Source organism: Podarcis erhardii (assembly GCF_964252035.2).
Source record: "Podarcis erhardii genome assembly, chromosome: 4".
Lineage (NCBI taxonomy): Eukaryota > Metazoa > Chordata > Lepidosauria > Squamata > Lacertidae > Podarcis > Podarcis erhardii.
Genome location: NC_138508.1, coordinates 4,395,984 through 4,418,906, shown reverse-complemented (window position 1 = coordinate 4,418,906; position 22,923 = coordinate 4,395,984). Strand labels below are relative to the sequence as shown.

The window sequence follows — 22,923 nt, the reverse complement described above, 5'->3', positions numbered from 1 at the left end:
CGCAATGCACAAAGCGTGATTTAGAGCTTCTGCGCATGTGCGACTGCCGAAACCCAGGATTAACCCGTTCCGGTACTTCCGGTTTTCAGCGGTCCATAACCTGAAAAAACGCAACTTGAAGCAGCTGTAACCTGAGGTATGACTGTATTGTGTGTGTTTTTTAATTATGCTATGTAAATTATGTTTTTAATGTGCACTGCCCTGGGAATTTCAGATGACGGGTGTTATATAAACTGAATAGATAATGACAGTTATGATTATAACAATGCACACAGATCTATATTTTTAGCTGTTCTTATTTTATTTGTAAGCTGCCTTGACTCCCTGTCAGTGGGGAAAAAAGGTGGGCTATAAATGTTGAGGTTTATTTTCCTATTCCCTCCTTATCCCTTTCCCTCTGTGTGTTCTATTTATCAGATGTCAGGGAAATAAACAATGATCTGACTTTCAGAAGACACCTGAAAGCAGCCCTGTTTAGGGAAGTTTTTATAGTTTCATGTTTCATCCTGTTTTTAATATTCTGTTGGGAGCCGCCCAGAGTGGTTGGGGAAACACAACCAGATGGGTGGAGTATTAATAATAACATTATTTTTTATGTATGTAGGGAGGGAGGGGGGGCCTGCAGGTAGGGGGCATATTGTTTTGATTTCAAGTAAGCCACTCTGGGAGATTTTTTTTTTGGCTGAATAGCGGGTGCAAATGTGAATAAAATAAAGAAACGCAAGCAGGACCCCCCCACCCCTCCATTGGTGCAGTCCGAGCGGAGCTTCGCCACTTGAAGCTGCAAGGAGGCCGCGCTCTCACTTTTCGCCGCCGCTAGAGGCCGCTGCCGGGCAAGTTGCGCGCCGGGCGGCCAACCGCGGCGCTCTATTGGCTGCCGGGGAGTGGGAGTGGGCGGGGCCGCGTAACCCCGCCTCCTCCTGCGCGAGGCGCGCCGAGGCAGCCGGAACGACGAGGAAGAGACCAATAAGAAGGGCGGGAAAGGGGGGGGGGGCGGCGAGCGCGTTCGTGGGAGATACCACTTGGGGACGCGGGAAGAGAGAGCGTGAGTGAGTGAGGAGCGCAGGCGCGCGCGGCAGGAGGGGAAAGAGGCAGTTCGTGGGAGAGTCCATTGCGGCGGGGGGGGGGGCGGCGTGCTGAGGAGAGACCACTTCGGGGAGGGGGGGGGAAGAAGCGAGGGCCGGCCGCCCCAGTGCCCTGTGCCTGAGAGAGGAGAGCAGCCCTCGTGGGGCTATTTGGGAGCCCTTGTGGGGGGGGGGTGTGAGGGGGTCAGGGTGTGTGGGAGGGGGGGGTCAGCTTGTGGGGGGCATATTTTTTTGAGGGGGGGGCGTTGTGTGGGGGAGGGGCCTGCACCTGAGGAGAAGAAGAAGAGGAAAGACCCACCCGCGTGTGGGGGGGGGAGTGGGCGTCAGCCAGGAGCTCTTACCTGAGGCTGCTGCACCTGTGGACAGGTGAGGCCTCCCTCCCCCGCTCCCTGCTTGCTTCCCTCCCTCCTGGCCCAGCAAGGAAAAGCTCCTCCTGCTCTGGAAGAAGGAAGCCTGCCCGATCCTGGGACTGTCACCAGGCTCCTCGTGGTGGTCGTGTGAAAGGCGCCCCAGGGACCCGCTTCTCGGCGGGGTGGGGGGCTTTCTTCTGGTCCCTCCTGCGGAGAAGCCACCAGGTGCCTTGAGAAGATCCGTGGCCGGACTTGCTGGGTCGCCTTCCCCGAGAGCTTAGCAGGATTTTTTAAAACCCCCCCAAAAACCAGACACGCAGAATCTTTCGACCTGCCGAAGCTTTTTATTTCTTGTTTTATTTTCAGCATTTGACACACAGCCTGGCCTGGGGGAGACTCTTCTGGACAGCTGGAAGTGGCCCAGGATAAAAGGGATTTCAGGGAGTGATTTTGTGGAGCAGAGAGAGAGAGGAAAAAAACAGACAGACAGACAGACAGACAGAAATATCGCTTTGAAAGTTGCGCAGAAGCCAAAGTTTAAATGGATTAAATGGTTTGGTGGCCTTTGGTTGGCGGAGTGGAATCCAGGGGATGCCAAGCCGGGAAGGTCTGATCCAGGTGGTTGCAAGGCTGCTGTTTCTTGCCCCTGAAAAGAGCGCAGGAGTCTGATGAGAGCGGGTAGCTGGTCTCCAGACGTTTTCCTTTCCTTCGGTTCTGAGGAAGTTTTCTTTTTGAGAGGACAAAAGGGGGCAACTTGTGCAACAGGGCCCCCATTTCTTTAATCTTTTATCTGGCTGATGTGTTCCTCTTCCACGTTTTCTACATGCTGCGTGGTGGTGTTGCTCTGAATTCACCTGCATGTGCCTCTTTGCAGAGAGATTTCCTGGGTTCTGTTAAAAGTAAATGCTTGTTAGGCTTTTAGCAGTCAGACTGAGACTCCTGCGGTGTGAAGACTGAAAATCTAGCTTGGCAAATAATGTGTGCGCGCGTTTAGAATCTGTTACAGTTCTATTATACCAGGCATAATCTGGTCTCCTCTAGTTCTGAATCTGCTAAACTGTTCTAAACCTGCTGGCAGTTTTGGGGATGTGCTTGGATTACTGCTTCATTGGTTGGGTTGCTTCAGCAGCCTAGTACATAATTTGCGAAAGAAAGCAGCCAAGCCCAGAGAATATTTTTACTAATTTCCCAGTTATGTTGCATGTTGAAAACGGATGCTTTTAAGCGTTTAGGATTTGTATGACACCCCCACTTAGAGGTAAGACGAGCCTTTCAGCGCCTGTTCTGCGGATATAGAAAAGGTTTTGGGAGGCTGTTGGATCTGGGGCAGAATTTCGAGCTGTGTTCAGCGGCTAGGGGAAAAACTCCTTAAAGCCTTTCCAACCTTTACTTCTGCAGCTTTTGGAAACAACCTGGCTCTACTTCTGGGCTAGTGGACACTTCCTGTACCCTTTTGGAATATAAGAATCCAAGGACAGAAAGAATCAGGACTCGGAGTATCCCTGGGAATCTGGACTTCTTTTTCTGTTGGGAACTGATGCCGAGGAACTCCTGACACACGAGAAACGCTGAAGGGTCTCCTTTGCCGGACACAACATGGATGTATGGTCCAGAATAGCCATATGGATCCTTTGCGGCTTCCTTCTGCACCATGGACAGGGGGAGAGGCCCCCAGGCACCTACCTAGACGATGCCACAATAGCAGGTAAGGAAAAAGTTGTGGGTAAGGAGCCGGTTTTGCCTTTTCTTAATCCTTTGGGGTATGAAATAATGTTCCTTTTCATCCCTGGGCTCTTTTCATCCCTTGGGCTCTGCTTTGAAGTTGAAGTTGTGAATTGTTCTTCCCTTCTTGGAGGTTTGGAAAAGAAACTTGTAAAGTATTTTGGAGCTCCTTCCTCGCCAACCTGCGTTCTGATGTCTGCTTAAATCCTAGCTATTTTTGGTGGTCTTATACTGGTGTGTTTTTTCCTAGTGTGCCTGAGAGTTTCCCCTCCCCAACTCTGCAATGGTTCTTTCTGTAGGCAATTTCAGGCTAGGAAACAAAAAACACTACGCATCTTGAAATAGCCTCCGAGAAAGGCAGCTAGCTTGAAGTAAAAGTGGTTATTTCCTGCTTTACATAGAGGAGAGAGAAAAAGAGCAGCTTTTTTGTGGAAGAAGTGTGCTTTCTATCTGAAACCTGCTGATTTTTTTCAGAAGAAAAATTTGACTGTTTCAGGCTTGAGGTTTAGCTGTTCTCGAGTGTCAACTGTCCTCTTTCCATTGAGCTAAAGAATGTGACTGTAGGTGCAAACAGTGCACTCTTATCAGGCATTGGGTAAAACAGAAAAGTATTTAGAACACATCTGCTGTATCATATCTGAGCTCCAGAATATAGTAAAGGAGAATCCACTGTTCCCTGCTTGTTTGTGGTGTCGGAGCATTCCAAAAGATCTAGGGAAGCCCCATGCAGGAGATTGATTTGCGAAGTGATGGCCATAATGCACCATTGCCAGTTTCTCATGTTGAAACTTCCCATAACTGCATCGCAGTTGTTTAAAATAGCTGCATGTCAGCATAACCTTAACTAACGTAGGTTTATCAAGTGGCTTGGCAGAGGGAGAGAAAGGGGGGGAGAGGTTGTAAGAGTGTCAAAGTTGAAATATTTGCACACCAGTTTCTAAGTGGTTTTTCTTGTTGGAATTCCCAAGAGGAGTGGGAAATGTCCTTGTTGACCTTTGTTTGAGGGGACCCTGAGTTTCTCTCTCCTCACTTGACAACAGCACAAATAAGTGTTGAGGAAGAGGCAGCCTGTTGCCATCTCTTGAGCACTGGATTGTGGAATTCACTGCCACAAGGAATAGATACTGTTTATGGAGAGGAGGGTGACAGTTCTAGCATCCACTGTTAGACTTCGTATAAAAGAGGAATGAAAACTAGATGCTGGGAAACAAATGACAGGAAGAGATTATTGAGTTAGTAGTAACCTACATGTGAGCGCATGATCCAGTGTGGCAGTTCTTATGGTGTGTTACACATGTTGCCAATAATACCGAACCCCACTTGCATCCTGCATTACTGCCACAGAGAGGTGAGCAGTTATTTTTATATAACGTGACTTGCACTGGGTGTGGGCAAGTATTAGCAAACCAGCAGCAGTCATTTCCTTGGCATTTCTAAGGCTTCCCAGCGGCAACCACAATTCTGGAAACACTACTTTTCCAGTATGAAAACCCTTAGCGGCTGGTTCTTCTAGCAGTGTCTGCGGGCCTTACTGGCAAACTGAAACTCCTTTATCTCAGGTGCCAGAATTTTAAACGAGCTGGGAAGCCAAAGTCTTCAGCCGCAGCCACATAAAAAAACTTGTTAGTCCTATTCTGTGCAGAACACGCCTGGCTTAATTTGGTTTCAAAGTTTGCCTGCTTGCCAAATTTGGACTTTTGCAGGCGTTTGCTTGTTGAAAGTGACAGCTGTTGCTTGGAGAAGCAGATGTGGAGAGGTGCTGGAGTGCTTCTGTAGGAAGGATGTTCTCTCTTGATCAATGGATATCTCAAGCAACTTCCTTCTTGGGGGGCTAAACACTTAGCAGATATACAATTAGTTTCTGATGATTTTTCTGTGAGGACTAGAGAGCTAACTAGCATGTGTAGTGTTTAGAACAGAGCTTTCCCAACTGTGTGTCGCGACACGTTAGTGTGTCATCGTGCGAACACTCCCCACGCCCCTCCCAGGGCTGGAAAGGGGTTAGCTTAACCTCTGGTTTGCTAGTAAAACTGAATTGCTGTGTCACGAAATGATGCATGTCTCAAAAGTGTGTCACCAGCATGAAAAGTTTGGTAAGCTCTGGGTTTAGGGTGTTTGGACCAAAACCTAAGAGATCAGGGCTCAAGCACCCACTCAGCCATGAAGCTCACTGGGTGTGGGTGACCTGTGGCCAGCCACTGCCTCTCAGCCTAGCGTACCTCACAGGATTGTTGTGGGGATTCAGGGAGAACCATGTACACCACCTTGAGCATCTTGGAGAAAAATGTGGGCTATAATATCGTACGGGTTTGCAGCGATCAGCCTGCCAGTTGATGTGCGATAAAGGCTGACTTCCTTTCCTGACCATGTGCGGATCTGGTCATGCGTCCTTCCCCTTCTGAGTCTTGTTGAGTCTCACTTAGCTCATCTCTCGTGTCAGAAAAGGACCTGCGGGAGCAGTGATGAATTTCAGCTCTACGGGATAATCGCTTTTTTACAGCTGGCCATAAACCTGTTGCTTGGGCTTCTGATACTTAGCATGACAGCCAGTTACCACACCTGCTTCTTTACCCTGCGCCAGATCAAATGTTTATCCAGCATGTTTTAAAATAATTACAATTGTCAGGACTGTGGCCTCGCTTGGCAACTTGTAACACACAGGCTGTCAAAATTACTCAATGTCCCCATTGCCCCCTCATTGTCAATACCTGCTGCGAGAGGCCAGCAGGAAGGAGGTTGTGTTCAGGTGTTGCCCTTTTCAGCTGCATAAAGAACTGCCAGTCTGGTTACCCGTGCCTCCTCTAAGCTGAAAACACCTATTTTTTTCTTCTTCTCCTTCTCCTTCTGTTCTTTTCTATCCTCGTCGTCTTGTGTGGATTTCTTTGGGCTTTTCAATATTGCAAGTAAATTCTGAAGCCCGGAAGTTAACGCAAGGTGGGCAGACTCCAGGGCAGAAGCAGAATAAGCAGAATAGGCCTGTTGGTGCTTCCTAGTGGGGTTGCACTTGCTTGAACAAACTGTCATGGACGTGCGTCTATATCTGCTCAGCGTTTAGGACCACAAGAAGTATGCATACTGCCTGGAGTATCCATTGCATGAGGGAGGCCTTCAGTGGACATTGCAGGGACACTGCATGTGGAGACGTGGCGAGAGTTCCTGACAAAGCTGTTCCTCAAAAAGTACCGTGCTACCTGTGCTTGGTCTTTTGAGGGTAGAATTTTTTTTTGTGGCAAGATGCAGCTTCATTATATATCTCCAGAGGGTTGCATAACATTTAACCAGTTTTTTACCTTGTGCAAAGCCTCCCCCCCCCAATTCAATTCGTGAATAAAAATAGTGTAGGCCTTACTGCTTTTGTGACTCTTTGACTAATTCTGTGCCACCTTCAGGTTGCAGGAGAGTCTAAAAGAGTACACTATGGTATAATAAATATTTCCGTACCGCATTGGAGACATCTAAGCAGCTAAATTTGACAAGGCTTTCAAAAGGCCTGCCTGTAGCTGCACTTGTGCCTGCTGGCTTACTCTGAGTCATGTTTTGGGGCTTGTGACGCAACAGGTGGGCTCTGCATGAGGAAGTGGTTAGAGTATCTTGATGCTGGCACTGAAGGACCCGGACTTTCCCTCCATCCTGTGCAGGGCTGTTTCCTTGGAAGTTGATGCTGGGTTTTAAAAGCATTATGCCCTGAACTCGGAAGTATATTTTTCCAGCCTTTAGCCATGGCAGGCAGGGAAGCTGCAGTGAACAGGAAGAGTCCAGACTCTCTGCCTTGCTCAGCTTTTCGCAGTGACTACAGACTCTCAACCCCGTTCCTGCTGTGATGCTCCTTTGAACAGAAGCTGCAGCAGCAATTGCAGGAGGTCAAAAGAGTCATGCTTCCCGCTCATCTTCTTAAGCTCAGCAGCATCAGCTCAGAAAGTGATTTTGAGTTAACTTCTCACTGCCCCCACTCAGCCCCAGAAATCATCATCAGGCCATACTGAAAGTCATCTATTGCTTCTGGAGAAGAGAAGATTCATTCTCTTTGTGCCCTGAGGGGATAACTCCTGTGAGTTATCCTGAAAAGGGCTGCAACAGCTCTGTGGAAGTCGTAGACATTGAAGCAGCAGTGATACTACTGTTCTTTTTACTTTATAAGAACTACATATTGAACTCTAGGCAGAGCTTTAAAAGACCTGAAGGTTTTCTAGTTCGTCCCCTAACTTGAGTAGGATTCTTTGAATCTTAGACTGCTAACAGCTCAGTTGGTTAAAATGTAGAAGAAAGGTCAGGTCAGCACCTTGAATTGAGCCTGGAAGCAAATTGGCAGCAAGTATAGCTGCATCGAATTGGAAGCAATGTGGTCTCTTTGTGCTCTAGTTGAAAGAAGAGTTGCTGCATTCTGTGATAGTGAAAGTTTCCGAGCCGTCTTCAAGGGCGGTTCAACGTAGAACACATGTCTGTTGTGTGCATGATGGAAAGGAAGTCTCATTCAGTGAGGAAGGGCTGCAGAAACCCAGCACAAGGATTTGCAGCAGGACTAGGGAGCAACCAAAGGCTGCCTAGCCACTCTTTCAGGGAGAGCTGGACCCAACAAGTGGTTGCCGTAACTCCACACATTTGTAGTTGTGATTCCTGTGTTGCAGGGACAGGTGTAAGGACCCTCTGGGTCCCTTCCAGCTCTACAGCTCTATAATTCTGTGATCTCTTGATCAGCTCTCAGATCAGAGGATACTGGAAAAAAACGTAAGGTGGCACCAGCATATTGATGACCTCGCTCTTTCACACAGGGCTGCTTAATTGTAGCAGGTCCATAGTTCAGATCAGCAGGATTCAGGGAGGACTTTTCAGAACGGCTCAGACCGCAGCCTCCATCAGTGGTAGCATCATATCACCCAGCTGCAGAGCTTTGTTTATGGCTGCTGGTCCATGAGGCTTCACTCCTTCCCAGCTGGCCCTCACCAGCCACAAAGGTCAAGGGTCAAGAAAGCAAGTGGGTGGACACAGGTCCCCAAAGACTTTGCCCATGTCCTCAGGAACCACTAAATGGAATGGATTCCATTGTTATTATTAAAATTATTCCCTGCCCTTCATCAGCAGGTCCCATTGGGGGTTACAGCAATTTAAAATTCAGAGTTAAAAACAGTTAAAGCATGGAGTGCTGCCTCTAACTGTGGAGGCAGAACATGGCCATATTGGCTAAGCAGCCTTTGATAGCACTCTCTTCCATTTATTTGTCTATGCCTCTCTTAGAGCCATTCAAGATGCTGGCCACCACTGCCTCAGGTGGGAGGGAGTTCCATAGTTTAACTGTTCACTGCATGAAGATGTATTTTCTTTTACCTGCCCCAAACCTTCCAACATTCAGCTTCGTTAGATATCCATGGGTTTTGGTGTTATATGACAGAGGAAGAAACACTTCTCTATCCACTCACTCCATGCTAAGCATTGTTTTATCAACATTGTTTTACTCTCCATTTCTCTAAACTGAGAGTACTTTCTGGCACGATTCCACCAGAAGCCAACAAATTAAATGCTGCCCTGTAGAATAAGGATGTTCAAACAGTTGTAGTTTGCTAACAGGCGTAACCTCAGCCTCGAGGTGAACTTTGTATTCCTTTAAGTTCTCTTCTTGCAGTTAAACTTGGTTTGTGGCCGTCACTCATTCCCCGGATCTAGTGCAGAAGTTTCCTGCTTGCTGCTAACAAACCCCGAAAACAATTGAGAGGCTCTGGAACTGCAGCCTGTGTTTATTTGGTGCTGAGAACCATGACTGAATTCTTTTCATTAATCAGCTTTGCTGCAGAAATAAAGCTTGATGCTGGATAAATTAATTCACGCACACTAAAGACCAAGCTCATTCTGCTTCAAATGAGGTTATTCCGGTGAAGGAGTCCCAGGATGACCTTCTGACATGATGGGCCAGATTACTGCGCTTTCTTGATTTAATTAGCCTCCCCCAAAGTAGTTCATTTAGGCTGGCTAGGAAGATAAGAGAAAGTTAAATGGCTTGCGCAGCTCTGCATCAAACATATCCACCCTTGTGGTGACAACAAAGTGCAGAGCCCAAGCGTTGAAAACACGTTCTGAACTTTGTATATTTAAAGCTGTAAATCATGCAGCTGGCCATATTCTGCTCTACCTGAATCTTGTTTATGAGGCCTGGATTTGGTGGAACATTTTGCTGGGCTGGTGTGTACCTGCTGGCGTTTCTGGGGAGCCTTGCTCTGATCATTAGCGATCTGCCTTGTTGCAGTTGAGCTTTACATGTCCATCTAGCCGGCCCACTGCTATGCGTTAAGGACATAAGAAGAGCTGGACCAGCACAGTGGCCAACCAGATACCCCAAAGGCAAGGCCAAAACCAGGATTTGAGTACAGTGGTACCTCGGGTTAAGAACTTAATTCGTTCTGGAGGTCTGTTCTTCACCTGAAACTGTTCTTAACTTTAGCTAATGGAGCCTCCTGCTGCTGCCATGCCGCTGGCGAGCACTTTCTGTTCTCATCCTGAGGCAAAGTTCTTAACCCAATGTACTATTTCTGGGTTAGCGGAGTCTGTAACCTGAAGCGTCTGTAACCCGAGGTACCACTGTACTCTCTCCTGCGGCTTCCAGCAGCTGGTATTCAGAAGCATTGCTTCCCTGACTGTGCTGACAGAGCATGGCTAGGGGCCATCAATAGCCCTCTGCTCCACTGATTTGTCTAATCCTCTTCTAAAGCCATCTGGATTGGCAGCTGTCACTGTCTCCTGTGGGTGCGAGTTCCATAGTTTACCTAAGCACTGCATGAAGAAGGACTTTCTTCTGATTGGCACCAGCTCTTCAGCTTCTAAGGTTCAGAAAAGCCTCTCTTGTCAACTGTTACTTGACAGGGATTGAACCGGAGACATTCTCAATGAAAAGAGCTGTGCCCAGCTTGAAAAATCTCCTGGTTGTTGTTGTTTTTGTAAATGAACTGTGGGCAGCACACTTCATTCTTTCCAATAGCTGCTCTCGAGTCTTCCTTCTACATGGATTTTCAGTTTCCATGTCATGTGTTCCCATAGCTATATGTCTCATTCACAGGAATCATTCCAAAACTACTACTATGGAATGTCTGCAGAATTTGCAGAGGTGTTTTTGTTTGTACTTTCCTATTTATTTATTTTTAAAAGACATTTTAAACATGATCTGAGCCAGAAAGGCTGGCTAAATTCACAGTTTACTTCTGAGTCATCATACATTAAAATCGTAGCTCTAATGCACGTAGCACAAATAAAAGCATCAAATCCCAAAACTTGTGCTATAAATTATATATTATTATTTTTTAAAAAAGATTATTCATTATTACAGTATTGCAAAATTTGGGTAGGACGGGAAACAGGAACACGGAGGTAAAAGCAGGTTAATAGCTAAGAGGAGAGTAGCAATGGATGAGGATGAGTGATGGATATGACTGAAACTGCAGGCGCAGAGCAATTCACACATTCCATCAGAGCGTGCATTGAAAAAAGGTGAAGGATAGATGCTTGGAGCCCTTACTAGGGGGAGTTGAATGAACATATGAGTTGGGCAGTTGGTCCATTAAGCAGCAGCCCCCGCTCCCCCAGCAGCGGCTCTTTCCAATCCCCCCCATTAGAAAAAGGAGGGAAGAGCACTGCTGTGCTTGAATCCCACTTGTGGGTTTCCCGCAGACATCTTTTCCGCACCTGAGAGAACAGGTTGTTGGACTAGATGGGCCATTGGCCTGATCCTAAAGGCTCTTCTTAGGTTCTTATGCAACATTCTCTCATCTTTGCTGTCTGAGATCCTTAGAAGTAGAGGGGTTGGGGGCTGGATCTGCGACCTGCAGAGTATAGACCCCTCTCCCTCAGGACTGCAGGGCTGAGGTAGGTTTGTAATACAGATTTTGCACCAAATGGAAATAGGTTGTTTAAATTCTTCTGATCTCTGAATGATTTGGGCTCTTTTCAAGCATTCTCTGCCCAGTGTGGATGAGTACACAGGAAGGCATGTAATGTTAGAACGGTAAAGGAGCTACTTTCTTGATGAGTTTGCTTGTGTTTGTCCTGCACAATGGGAGGAAGTTTTTTTCTGACATGGACAATGGACACGGTTAGGTCTGCCATCTTCTCCCTTGGAATTGTGACTTGGCAAAACGTCCTGCATTCCCTTCTATTGGGATGGGAGGGGAAGAGGCAGGATGTGATGGCTGGTCTGCTAAATGGTAGGCGTGTAGTTGAAATCTGCCAATCCTGCTGTGCCATTTTTGCAGTTCAAACAGGGCATTTGCAAATTGAGAAGTGTTTGTGGGAAACCTGCAAAGATAATTGAGCTGTTTTGAAGGTAAATCATGAAATCTGATTACTTCTGGTGAAGAGAAGAATTACATGTTGATATAACAACAACTTTCAAATATTGTAAGAGGAAAATTCATACCACTGGGGAGATGACCGGAAGCATTAGGTTTAAAAGAGAAATTGCAGGGAAGCTGAAGTCTGGACAAATTTGACTGGTCTGGGGGGATATTTGGAAAAAATTAGAGAAGTGAACTTTGGGAAACCTGCATGTGACATATGTATGTGTGAGAGAGGTATGGAGGCATAAATGTGCATAGGTTTTGTTTGTGAACAGGAGTCAAATGAGGCACTCCACTTCGTGATGCCAGAAGAGAGAGATGCCTGATGCTTTTATCCCTTGGCCTTTAGATGATGCTCTCCAACCCACCTATAGCTTGTGGTTGTCCAGTGTTCCCTACTCCATTATAGTGAAGTGGTCCATTTGGTCCGCCCCCCCCCCACCTCGGGTCAATTTCTGGTTCATCAGCCAAGCAAAGTGTCATAGAATCATAGAGTTGGAAGAGACCACAAGGGCCATCGAGTCCAACCCCCTGCCAAGCAGGAAACACCATCAGAGCACTCCTGACATATGGTTGTCAAGCCTCTGCTTAAAGACCTCCAAAGAAGGAGACTCCACCACACTCCTTGGCAGCAAATTCCACTGTCGAACAGCTCTTACTGTCAGGAAGTTCTTCCTAATGTTTAGGTGGAATCTTCTTTCTTGTAGTTTGGAACCATTGCTCCGTGTCCGCTTCTCTGGAGCGGCAGAAAACAACCTTTCTCTCTCCTCTAGGTGACATCCTTTAATATATTTGAACATGGCTATCATATCACCCCTTAACCTCCTCTTCTCCAGGCTAAACATGCCCAGCTCCCTTAGCCGTTCCTCATAAGGCATCGTTTCCAGGCCTTTGACCATTTTGGTTGCCCTCCTCTGGACACGTTCCAGTTTGTCAGTGTCCTTCTTGAACTGTGGTGCCCAGAACTGGACACAGTACTGCAGGTGAGGTCTGACCAGAGCATGGCTGGGATGTCTGGTGTTCTCTGGGACCCTGCTAGAAAGGACCACAGCTGATAGGAGAGCCAATTGGGTGAGCAGCTTGTTATTTATTTAGCATATTTTTAACCTAATTTAAACACCGGCAATTAAATCCACAGACAAAGCAGGAGGATTTGGTACTGCTCTTTGACATTTCCTTTTGGAATTGTTTTCCAGCACAACAGATTGTCATGTCATTGTCACTTTTTGTCCTTGTGTGCTTTGCTAGGTTTATGCTTCCGTTTCAAGGAAGTTGCGTTGTGCAAACCCTTTCAGCGAAATTTGAGGCTCATGTTGTGGTATGAGAGGGTGCAAATCCTCGTCAGGACACCCTCTAAGATTGCTGAGAACCCAACCGTGAGCATTGTGATTGGCAGCACTGTGCGGAATGGGATTCATGCGTGTCAGAGGCATGTTCTGGGTATTACTTGGGACTGCTTTTTAAGTGATGAGAGACACAAGTCCTCACGGTGGGCTCTTCTTCCCCTTCCTCTTTTGGGGAAGAGATGTGTCTCAGTAGTAGAGTGCATGCTTTGCATTCGAAAGGTCCCAGGTTCAGTCTGAAACCCTGGAAAGCCACTGCGGACAACACTGAGCCAGATGAGCCAATGCATTGTAAGGCAGTTTCCTGTGTTCCTGTTGGGCCTCAAACCTGAGGCCTCTTCAGATGAGGGGCACAGGGACCTGGACTCGGCAGCAAATCTCCAAACTGCTCAAGGATCCCGAGGAGCCATCAGACGTGGGCATTCCTGCCCCGAGACTGGCAGTCTCTCAGACCATTTGATGCAACAGCCCTGTGTTTTGGGTGTTTAATTCTATCCAGAGACTGGCAAGAAAGAAGCCTTAGCATCTAGGCAAAAAGGGGTCCCTCTTTACATAGCACATAGTTAAACTATGGAATTCACTCCCTCAAGCTGCAGTGATGACCACCAACTTGGAGGGCTTTAAAAGGAGATTAGACCAATTCATGGAGAATAGGATTGTCAGTGGCTACTAGTCTTGATGGCTCTGTTATCCCTCTACAGCTGGAGGCGTTATGCCTGAGAATGCCAGTTGCTGGGGGAGAGTGCTGCTGCTCTCTGACTTTGCTTCTGGACTTCCCAGTACAGACATCTGGTTGGCCACTGTGAGAACAGGACGCTGCTGGGCCCCTTTGGTCTGATCCAGCAGCCAGGCTTTTCTTACGGATTTGGCCCGCAACCTGCATTTCTTCGCTGTCGGTGTCGGAAGTTGGCTGCCTTTCCATGGTATGTCAGCAGAGCCGAAAACCAGGAGAGTTGAGCTTCGCATGCCAGACTACTAGAGAAGTACCTGCTTCTCTGCTTGGGCACAGAAGTTGGTTGTCCTGGATATAGGAAACAAAGCCACAGTGAGTGGCTGGCATTTGCATCCAATTTCAACTTCCTGTTTATTTCAGGTTTTAAACGCTGGTACCTCCAAAGCAAGAGCTCATAAAAAGGTTTTCCCCTTTTTACTCTTATGCCCTGTGCAGTGTTAGAAACTGGGACAGAAAAGCTAGGAGCCAAATGGCTCCTGGGACCTGGGCTGTGGGTGCCAAAACAGAATGTCTACTCGCCATGGGGGTGTCAGCAGCACCTTTTATTTATTATTTTGGAAACCCTGAACTAATACACAGTTCACATAAGTGAAACATTGTTAATATCAAATTTTTAACAGAAATTGTTAATACATGTTTAACTTGGTGTTTACAATAAAAATATTGGTACCATATTTTAGTTTTCAAAACACTCTACTCTTTATTGTTAAACTCCTTAACGTATTATCTATCTTTAACATATACTTCGAGGCTTCAACGCACATACATTTCAGTAATCCTTGAGTGTCAGCCAGGTGCAAAAAATGGCACTCAGACTTTTTGAGGCGCTCGCAAACGAAGAATCTTAAGGTGCAAAATGCACCTGGCACCCTGCTAATTTTGAACTCTGGCCCTGCAGACTTCAGCATAGACCTCACCCACAATGACTACACCCTTGAGCAGTTGCTTACTGTGTGCAATTAAGGAGGCCTATATTTTCCATGTCTACATCTGCTTGCCTGGTTGCTTGAGCGGTTGAGAACAGGAAGTGATGGTGTAAATTCTATCCTATACTTAAATAGCCCAGCCCAACATATATAAGAACATAAGAAGAGCCTGCTGCATCAGGTCGATGGCTCACCTAGCATCCTATTCTCACAGTGACCAACCAAATGTGTGTGTGAGAAACCCACAAGCAGGATCCAAGCACAAGCGCCCTCTTGCCTCATTTGGCTTCTAGCAACTGGCATTCAGAAGCATTGCAGCCTCTGACTGTGGAGGCAGAGCATAGCCATCACGGCTAGTAGCCATTGGTAGCCCTCTCCTCGTTCATGAATTTGTCTAATCCTCCTTTAAAACCACCCAAGCTGGTGGCCATCACTGCCTCCTGCAGGAGGGAGTTCCACAGTTTAACAATGTGTTGAACTATATTAGAAGGCTGCTTCCCTTCGTGCTCTGTTTTGGCGTGGAGGTCGAGGGACAGGCCTTCAGGTTGTCTTCAAAATCCTTCACCGATAGGACTGTGTATCCTACATGGATTGCATGTTTTGCTAGAACAGCCAGCGGTCAGCTGATTCTTCATGTTAATAATCAGAAGTCGAGAGAAGCTTTGTGTGAAGGGACATTACTGCGCTTAATTAACAGAGATGATCATGGTATGTTTGGGGTGGTGACCCATGCTCTGTGGATCAGGAAAAGGTGGTGACAATAAGGAAAACCTCCCCTTCCCTTCTAATATTTTATTCTGTGCATTTTGTGAGGAGCAGAGATCACTGGAAAAGGATTCCTTGGGAATGCTGCACTCTGTGAAGTTAAAGAATGTGTGCTTTGTTGTTTACATTTATGTCCCACATTTCCTTTAAGAGACTCATGTGTGGTATGCAAGGCTCTTCTCCACCCCCCACCCCAGTATCCCCACAGCACCCTTGTATGGTAGGTTAGGCTGAGATGCAAGGCCAACAAGTGAGCTTGGTGTCTGAGTGGGGATTTGAACGCAGATCTCCCCAGTCCTGACCTAGAATCATAGAATTGTAGAGTTCAGCTGGAGTGCACAATCTGCTTTCATGGGCCATCATTCTGACATGAAAATTCTTGACTCTCACTTAAGCCTCTGAGAGGTGCTTTGGACTTTATGTGGCAATGAACCCAAGCGAGTCTGGGTGGCAGAAACGTTCTCCTTAAATGAGCAGTGGGCACGTGTTGGGGAGCACAGCCATTCGGCCAACTGGGACTCCCTGGAGACTGTTCCCAGCTGTTCTGGAATGCCTGCCTGCTCTTCACTGTTTACAAATGTTCTGTGGAGAACTCTAGCTTAGCTCTGCCAAACCCAGCAGCTATATAATAAGAGTTGCTTTGGCTTGGTTAGGCAATTTCCATCATTGCACCCTCCTAAAAATCACAAAAGCAGGTCCTTCCCACATGCTTGCTCTCTTAAAACAGCCAGGTACGAGGCCCAAGCAGAAGAGTTCATAATTTCATAGGCCACCTCCCATTCGCTGGCCTGTAAACCGTAGCAGGATGGGTACCTGGCAAAGTGGGATCTAATCCATACAAAAACCTGATAACGAAAGCATACTTACTGTGCTATCACAGAAATGAAGGTGGGTCACTTCTGGAACAGAAGCAGACCTTTGTGGACTTGGTTCAAAGTCTGCTGTGCAAATAATTGTTTTGTTTACCTTTAACGGGGTCATTCCATACAGACCAATTTTTCATTTTCATGTGTAGTTAACGTGTTCTATATCATTTTAAAGACAATTTTCCAAAGTCCTTTATCTGTTTTCCAAAGTCAATTTTCCATTATCCAGCAACGGTTTTTCAAAATGGCATTTTGCACGTGAGTAAAACAGCCAGAAGCATGATGCGCAAATGACTCAGAAGTGCTCTCATCTTTTTCTGAAGTTCGTTTAACGACCTCTCCAAGAAGACAGACAAGCAGCTTCAGTGCTTCAGAGCACACTGCTCTCCCCACAATTGATACACAGTTATATCTTACCATGCCACCCTCTTCCAGAGCAGCTGTGTTAGGATATCTCTGAAGTTCTTCCCATTTTGTTTTTCTAGAAAGTGGTTCCCTCTCTGGTGTACAGACCCCCTCCCCCGTGTGAGTTGAATGAATGCTAATCTGACACCATTCACAAGACCAACCAGCCAAAAAAATAATTGGGGTGCTTAGTGCGGCCTGTTCCTCCTGACAGTCACTTATATCCAGCGATCCCAAACTTCTTTGGACCATTGCCCCCTTAGTTCCGTAAACTCATCCGCAATGCCCACTATCCTACCTTGTAAAAAACATTACTCAGAATAGAATACAGTGATACCTCATGTTACGTTTGCTTCCAGTTGAACGTTTTCAGGTTGTGTCCTACGGCAACCTGGAAGTACTGGAAAGGGTTACTTCTGGGTTTCGCCGCATTCACAGACGCGCAAAATGACGTTACGCGCATGCGCAGAAGTCGCGAATCGCGACCCGCGGACGCGCAAACGAGGGTTGCGTTATGCTCATGTTGCGAACGGGCCTCCGGAACAGATCCCGTTTGTAACCAGTGGTATGGTACCACTGTATCTTTAATAAAAACAATTTTAAAAAACAGCAGTTTGCACGACCCACTAAGGAAGATAATACAACAAAATTCAAAGAAGTAACAATGATTTGCACATTTGTTCAAAATCCATTTAAGACTGTTTAATTAATTCGACAAAACGGATGGGCTTGATCGAGTGATACCAGCTTTTCAGAGTCTGATAGCCATTTACACCTCCTGGGTCTCCCCTCTTGCTTCTTTGCGCCCCTCAAGGCACTCCCTCTGCCCCCAGGGTGTTGGCCTCACCCCCTTTGTGAACCGCAGCTCATATCCAGCCACAACAGTCCATTACTACCACCTCTTGTAGAAATGCTTTTCTCACTGGCGGAGAAAAAGCAAATCGCAGTGTGAATGGGTTGAAAAGCTTCAAGGCGATTCCTGTGGTTTGTCTCCATTAACACACTTTGTGCGCCTGTCCTTTGCCTGAGTGGCACTTGCCTTTTCTCTTGACTTCCCCCTGAACTGTAGCTCCTCTTTTGCTTGGTGGCAACGCAGGGCATTTTGGTGCGATTTCTCTGCAATGCCCTAGTAAGGAAAACGTTTTTGCTTTTTAATTATGAGTCGTGGAAGTGGGTGGCGGGGGAGAGGAGGAGGGAGTGGGAAGAGGAATTTAGTTTCCCTTCAGGAATCCCATATCGTTCCTATCTGCAGCTCTGCTGGGGATCTGGATTCTTCTGCGCACTCGGTTCTCCGGGACCAAGTCGACACCAACCGGCCCCCACCAGAATCAAGCCGCAGGGCTGATTCCTTGAATGCTGGCAGCTGCGTTCCAAGGATTTATACCCTGCGGGTTGCATTCCTCAGTCTGGACATGCAGGCTGTGGGCTGGTTGTGGAGAAGGAGTTAAGATGAGCCCTTCTGGATCAGGCCGAAGTTTCTCTCCTGCCTGGCATCCTGCTTCTCAAGCTGCCAAGCCAGATGCCTCTGGGCAGCCCAAAAGCATGGCAAGTAAGAAGGCAGAGACACTCTGGTTCCTTTTAGCCATTGCAAGATAGGAAAGGGATCTTGGAGGCTGCACAGTCCAATGCAAGCTGATAGTAGTAGTAAATAATAACTATTATTATTATTTTTATTTATTTATTTATTAATACCCTGCCTGTCCGGCTGGGTTTCCCCAGCCACTCTGGGCGACTCCCAACAGAATATTAAAAACTCAATAAAGCATCAAACATTAAAAATTTCCCTAAACAGGGCTGCCTTCGGATGCCTTCTAAAAGTCAGATAGTTGTTTACTTCCTTGACATGTGATGGGAGGGCATCCCACAGGGCAGGCACCACGACCGACCGAGAAGGCCCTCTGCCTGGTTCCCTGCAACCTCCCTTCTTGCAGGGAGGGAACCAGCAGAAGGCCCTCGTAGTTAGACCTCAGTGTCCGGGCTGAACGATGGGGGTGGAGACACTCCTTCCGGTATACTGTTAGGGCCTGTTAATAGTCCTCTCTACCTCCTCAGATTTGTCTCATCTCCTGTTAACATGTTTTGTGTTGCAACTCGCTTTGATAATGGACTCCGTAAATTAAGAGTTCTCCATAATCATCAGAAGCACGTTGGTGGCTCAATCCTCAAAGCCGATCACACGAGAGAGATCACTGGCATGTACACGGAGCGAGTGGATGAATGTCAAATCTAAATAAACTTTTTTACAAATTCTGGTTCAAGCCCTTGCCCAGCCAGGAGAGTTTTTGTGACTTTGACCAAGAAACCCTCGCTCCTTCTCTCTCCCTCTCTCTTTCTCTCTGGCGTTGTAGGTGAAATACGAACACTGTTGAACCGAGGACACACGAACCTGATTAATCTTGAAGGCTTTGAATGAGACAGGAAAGAAATATTTCTCCAAATGCTGCAGACTGTAGTTAGGCCTATATAGAGACCAGAAAAGGGCTTGAGTCCAGGGGGGCTTCCCCCTTTTACAATGTTCTCGTTCTTCTGGATTCCAGCAGCAGCTTGTTCTGCAAAGGCCTTTCAGCAGGGACTGATGGTCTTCTTGATAGTTGCCCTGGCGCCAAATTGCAGAGGCAGTTCAGCCAGCAGGAGGGCAGCCCATCCCCCTCTGAGCATTTTTAAAGGGTGTAGAAAGAGATGTAGGGACGCGGGCGGTGCTGTGGTCTAAACCACTGAGCCTAGGGCTTGCCGATTGGAAGGTTGGCGGCTTGAATCCCCACAATGACGGGGTGAGCTCCTGTGGCTTGGCCCCTGCTCCTCCCAACCTAGCAGTTCAAAAGCACGTCAAAGTGCAAGTAGATAAATAGATACCGCTCCAACGGGAAGGTAATGGCGTTTCCGTGCACTGCTCTGGTTTTGCCAGAAGTGGCTTAGTCATGCTGGCCACATGACCTGTCTGCAGACAAACATCAGCTCCCTTGGCCAGTAAAGTGAGATGAGCGCCACAACCCCAGAGTCATTTGTGACTGGACTTAACTGTCAGGGGTCCCTTTACCTTTAAAATGAGATGTGGGTCTTGTCCCTAATATTTCATTTCATCTGTTTATTTCATAAAATTTATACACTGCTTGATTAACAAAAAAACCCTTGGAGTGGTTTGCAAAGAGAATAAAACAATAAAATTGGTAGTAAAAATAGCTCTTTAATGCAGTCAAAAGATAAAATCAGCCATAAACTAAAAACAAATTGAAACATACTCCAACCTTCTACATGTCTGGGTAGGCTTGTCTAAGCAAGAATGTTTTCAGGGTACAGAGAAGGCACCCACCCGATGCCAAGAGGCAGAGAGTTGCAGAGTGCGATTGCTGCCACCTTAAAAAAAGATTTCATACACATGCATAATGGGTATTGTGTGGCACCCGTAGCAATACCAGTGATGCAGATAAAAGCACTGGAGTGGGCGCATATGGGGTCAGGCCATCCTGCAGGTATATTCTCCCAAAGGGAGAAGGTTTGAGGCTGCTGGAAGTACAGTACCTCATTGCAGTGGTGATTTGCTGAGAGGATGGAGGCATTTCCATGCCCCTGCCTATGGGAATGAGTCTGATCATGCAGAGTGTCTTCATATCAGCCCTGAACCTTCTGAGTTTGCACTGAATTAGTGCCTATCCATGTGGTCAAGCTGATACAGTGGTGCCCCGCTAGACGAATGCCTCGCAAGACGGAAAACTCGCTAGACGAAAGAGTTTTCCGTTTTGGAGGTGCTTTGCAAAACGAATTTCCTATGGGCTTGCTTCGCAAGACGAAAATGTCTTGCGAGTTCCTGCGGGTTTTTCCCCCTCCCCCCCTTTTTCTAAGCCGCTGAGCTGCTTATCCGCTAAGCCGCTAAAAGCCGCTAAACCGCTAATAGCGCTAATCCGCTAAGCCATCAATGGGCTTGCTTCGCAAGACGAAAAAACCGCTAGACGAAGAGAATCGCAGAACGCATTCTTTTCGTCTTGCGAGGCACCACTGTACTCCTGGCAAGCAAGCAAACAAGCATTTATTTATCTCCTATTTATCTTGCCCTTCACCACAATGTTCCAACAATAAAATATGCAACTATAGAAGAAACGGTTGCAGTCACAAAACAAGAAAGCCTAAAGACAGTTAAGATCAGCCCCACAAATAAAACCAATACAAACGCTTAAAAGGAACTCCATCTATAAACAGAGTTTTCAAAGGTCCCAGTAGCAATGCGGGAGTGAGATAAATTCCTCCAGGCGTTGCAGCCACTGTGAATTATTATCGAAAAGAAGCATTTCCAGCAGCTTCCCATCTGGGGGCTGCAACAGGAGGTGTGGTTAAAAATAAATAGTTGAGCACACTCTCAGAGTTGATGGGGAGAAAGGGCTGGTCCTGAATGTGAAGGAATGAATGAATGAATGAATGAATGGCCTAGCCAGCATCTCTTGGATTCAGATGCCCTCTCAGTAGATGGGATTTGCAGTCCAGTTATCTCTGGAGGGCAACAGGCCCTGTGCAGCAGATGCCATTGTGGCTACCAGGCAACCTCTTCCTTGGCTGGCGTCAGAGCCTCGTGTTTTTGCCCAGTGACTTTGCATCACACCTCAGTGGCCTGGGCCAATTCTTCCAAGAAGTCAGGAAGCCCAGTCCATGTGAAACGTACACAGAGATCAGAGGCCTGAGTTGTCTTGCTTGTTCTGAAAATGGCCACGTGGCTTTGATTTGCTTTCCGCGTCTCATTCTGGGAAATATCAGAGGGCACGCAGAGCTCCCTGAGTTTTATCGGTGCTGAAAGGCTCCCCGTGAAAACAAAGAGCCTTTTGTTTTTTTAACCGCTTGAAACTTGTCTGTGGATCAAAACAATTGTTCTCACTTGGCACACTTGTCTGGCTAATTTGATTTTTTTAAAAGAAATAAACAAAAAGCTTTTACACCTTGAATGGATATGTAGAGATGATCTTTCCAGATAAAATACAGTCTTTGATTGCACTGTAGTGCACATATTGTTCATAATAGAATGATGCAATGGAAAACCTACACCTGGATCCATAATTGTCTAACGGTGGACCATCATAATGGCATTTTTTAATCTGTGTTTTCCGGAAACGGTGGAATACATTTTTGCTTTTACAAAATTTTCCAGCCGTACGAAAAGATCTCTGCCTTAGATGTGCTATTTGTAAACCTGTGACCAGTGGTTTTTTGCTGTTTTTAAGGATATGAGTGTAAATTACATTGGGACATAGAATCAAAGAATTGTAGAGCTGGAAGTAATCTAAAAGGTCACGTAGTCTAACCCCCTGCAATGCTGGAATATGTGTGGAAGGCAACTAATTAATTACTGTAACTGTAATACAGTCATACCTCTAGTTGCGTTTGCTTCATGTCGTGGATTTTTGGGTTGTAAATGCGGCAAACCCAGAAGTGTAGGCTTCCGTGTTTTGCTGCATGCGCATGAGCACAGAAGCATTCTGCACGCTTCGCACATGCACAGAAGCACTCTATTGCACTCTGTGCTTGTGCAGAAGCGCTGCTTTAGTTGCAGACTTTTTGGGGTGCGAAGGGCACCCCGGAACGGATCGTGTCCGCAACTAGAGGTACCACTGCACACCCTGCTCCCCTGTGGAAAACTAGGGCTGACCAGAGTTGTGGGCTCCCTCTGAATTTCCAAAGCATCTGCCACAATAAATCTGTCTAAGATGCCCTCTATCAAAAAAAGTTCATTTAATAATAATAATAATTATTAATAATATTTTATTATTTATACCCCACCCATCTGGCTGGGTTTCCCCAGCCACTCTGGGCAGCTTCCAACAAAATATTAAAATACAATAGTCTGTTAAACTTTAAAAGCTTCCCTAAACAGGGCTGCCTTCAGATGTCTTCTAAAAGTCTGGTAGTTGTTTTTCTCTTTGATATCCAGAAGGCCCTCGGCGCTGGACCTCAGTGTCCGAGCAGAACGATGGGGGTGGAGACGCTCCTTCAGGTATAATAATAATATTTATACCCCGCCCACCTGGGCGACTTGCAGCGTATCTAAAAACATAATAAAATTTCAAACATTAAAAACCTCCCAATACAGGGCTGGCTTCAGATGTCTTCTAAAAGTCAGATAGTTGTTTATTTCCTTGACATCTGATGGGAGGGCATTTCGCAGGGCAGGCGCCACCACCGAGAAGGCCCTCTGCCTGGTTCCCTGTAACCTCACTTATCGCAGGGAGGGAACAGCCAGAAGGCCCTCAGAGGGCTAGATGAGCTTGTTCCCTTACCTGTTGGTATTCTACTCTGGGGCTTTATTTTATTATAAAATAGAATCACACAATCTTAACTGAGCTGAATATTGTAAGGAAGACGACAACAACAACAGAGAAGTAAAAAGCTGGCATTCTGTGTCCAAAGTTTAGTAATTTATGTTTTGTTTGAAA

The 22,923-nt window shown here is 46.6% G+C and overlaps 1 protein-coding gene across 7 annotated transcripts in view; it reads left to right on the top strand.

Moving 5' to 3' along the window:
- The first annotated feature begins 1,387 nt into the window (after positions 1–1,387).
- The window catches only part of STIM1 (stromal interaction molecule 1), a 105,746-nt gene continuing 84,210 nt past the window's right edge, over positions 1,388–22,923 (top strand). For 2 of the 7 annotated variants that reach the window (XM_081860285.1, XM_081860286.1), the window contains exon 1: positions 1,471–3,140. In XM_081860285.1, the coding sequence (XP_081716411.1) occupies positions 3,032–3,140 (109 nt within the window). In that variant the 5' untranslated portion in view covers positions 1,471–3,031. The other 5 variants (XM_081860283.1, XM_081860284.1, XM_081860288.1 and 2 more) reach the window with 5 other exon arrangements.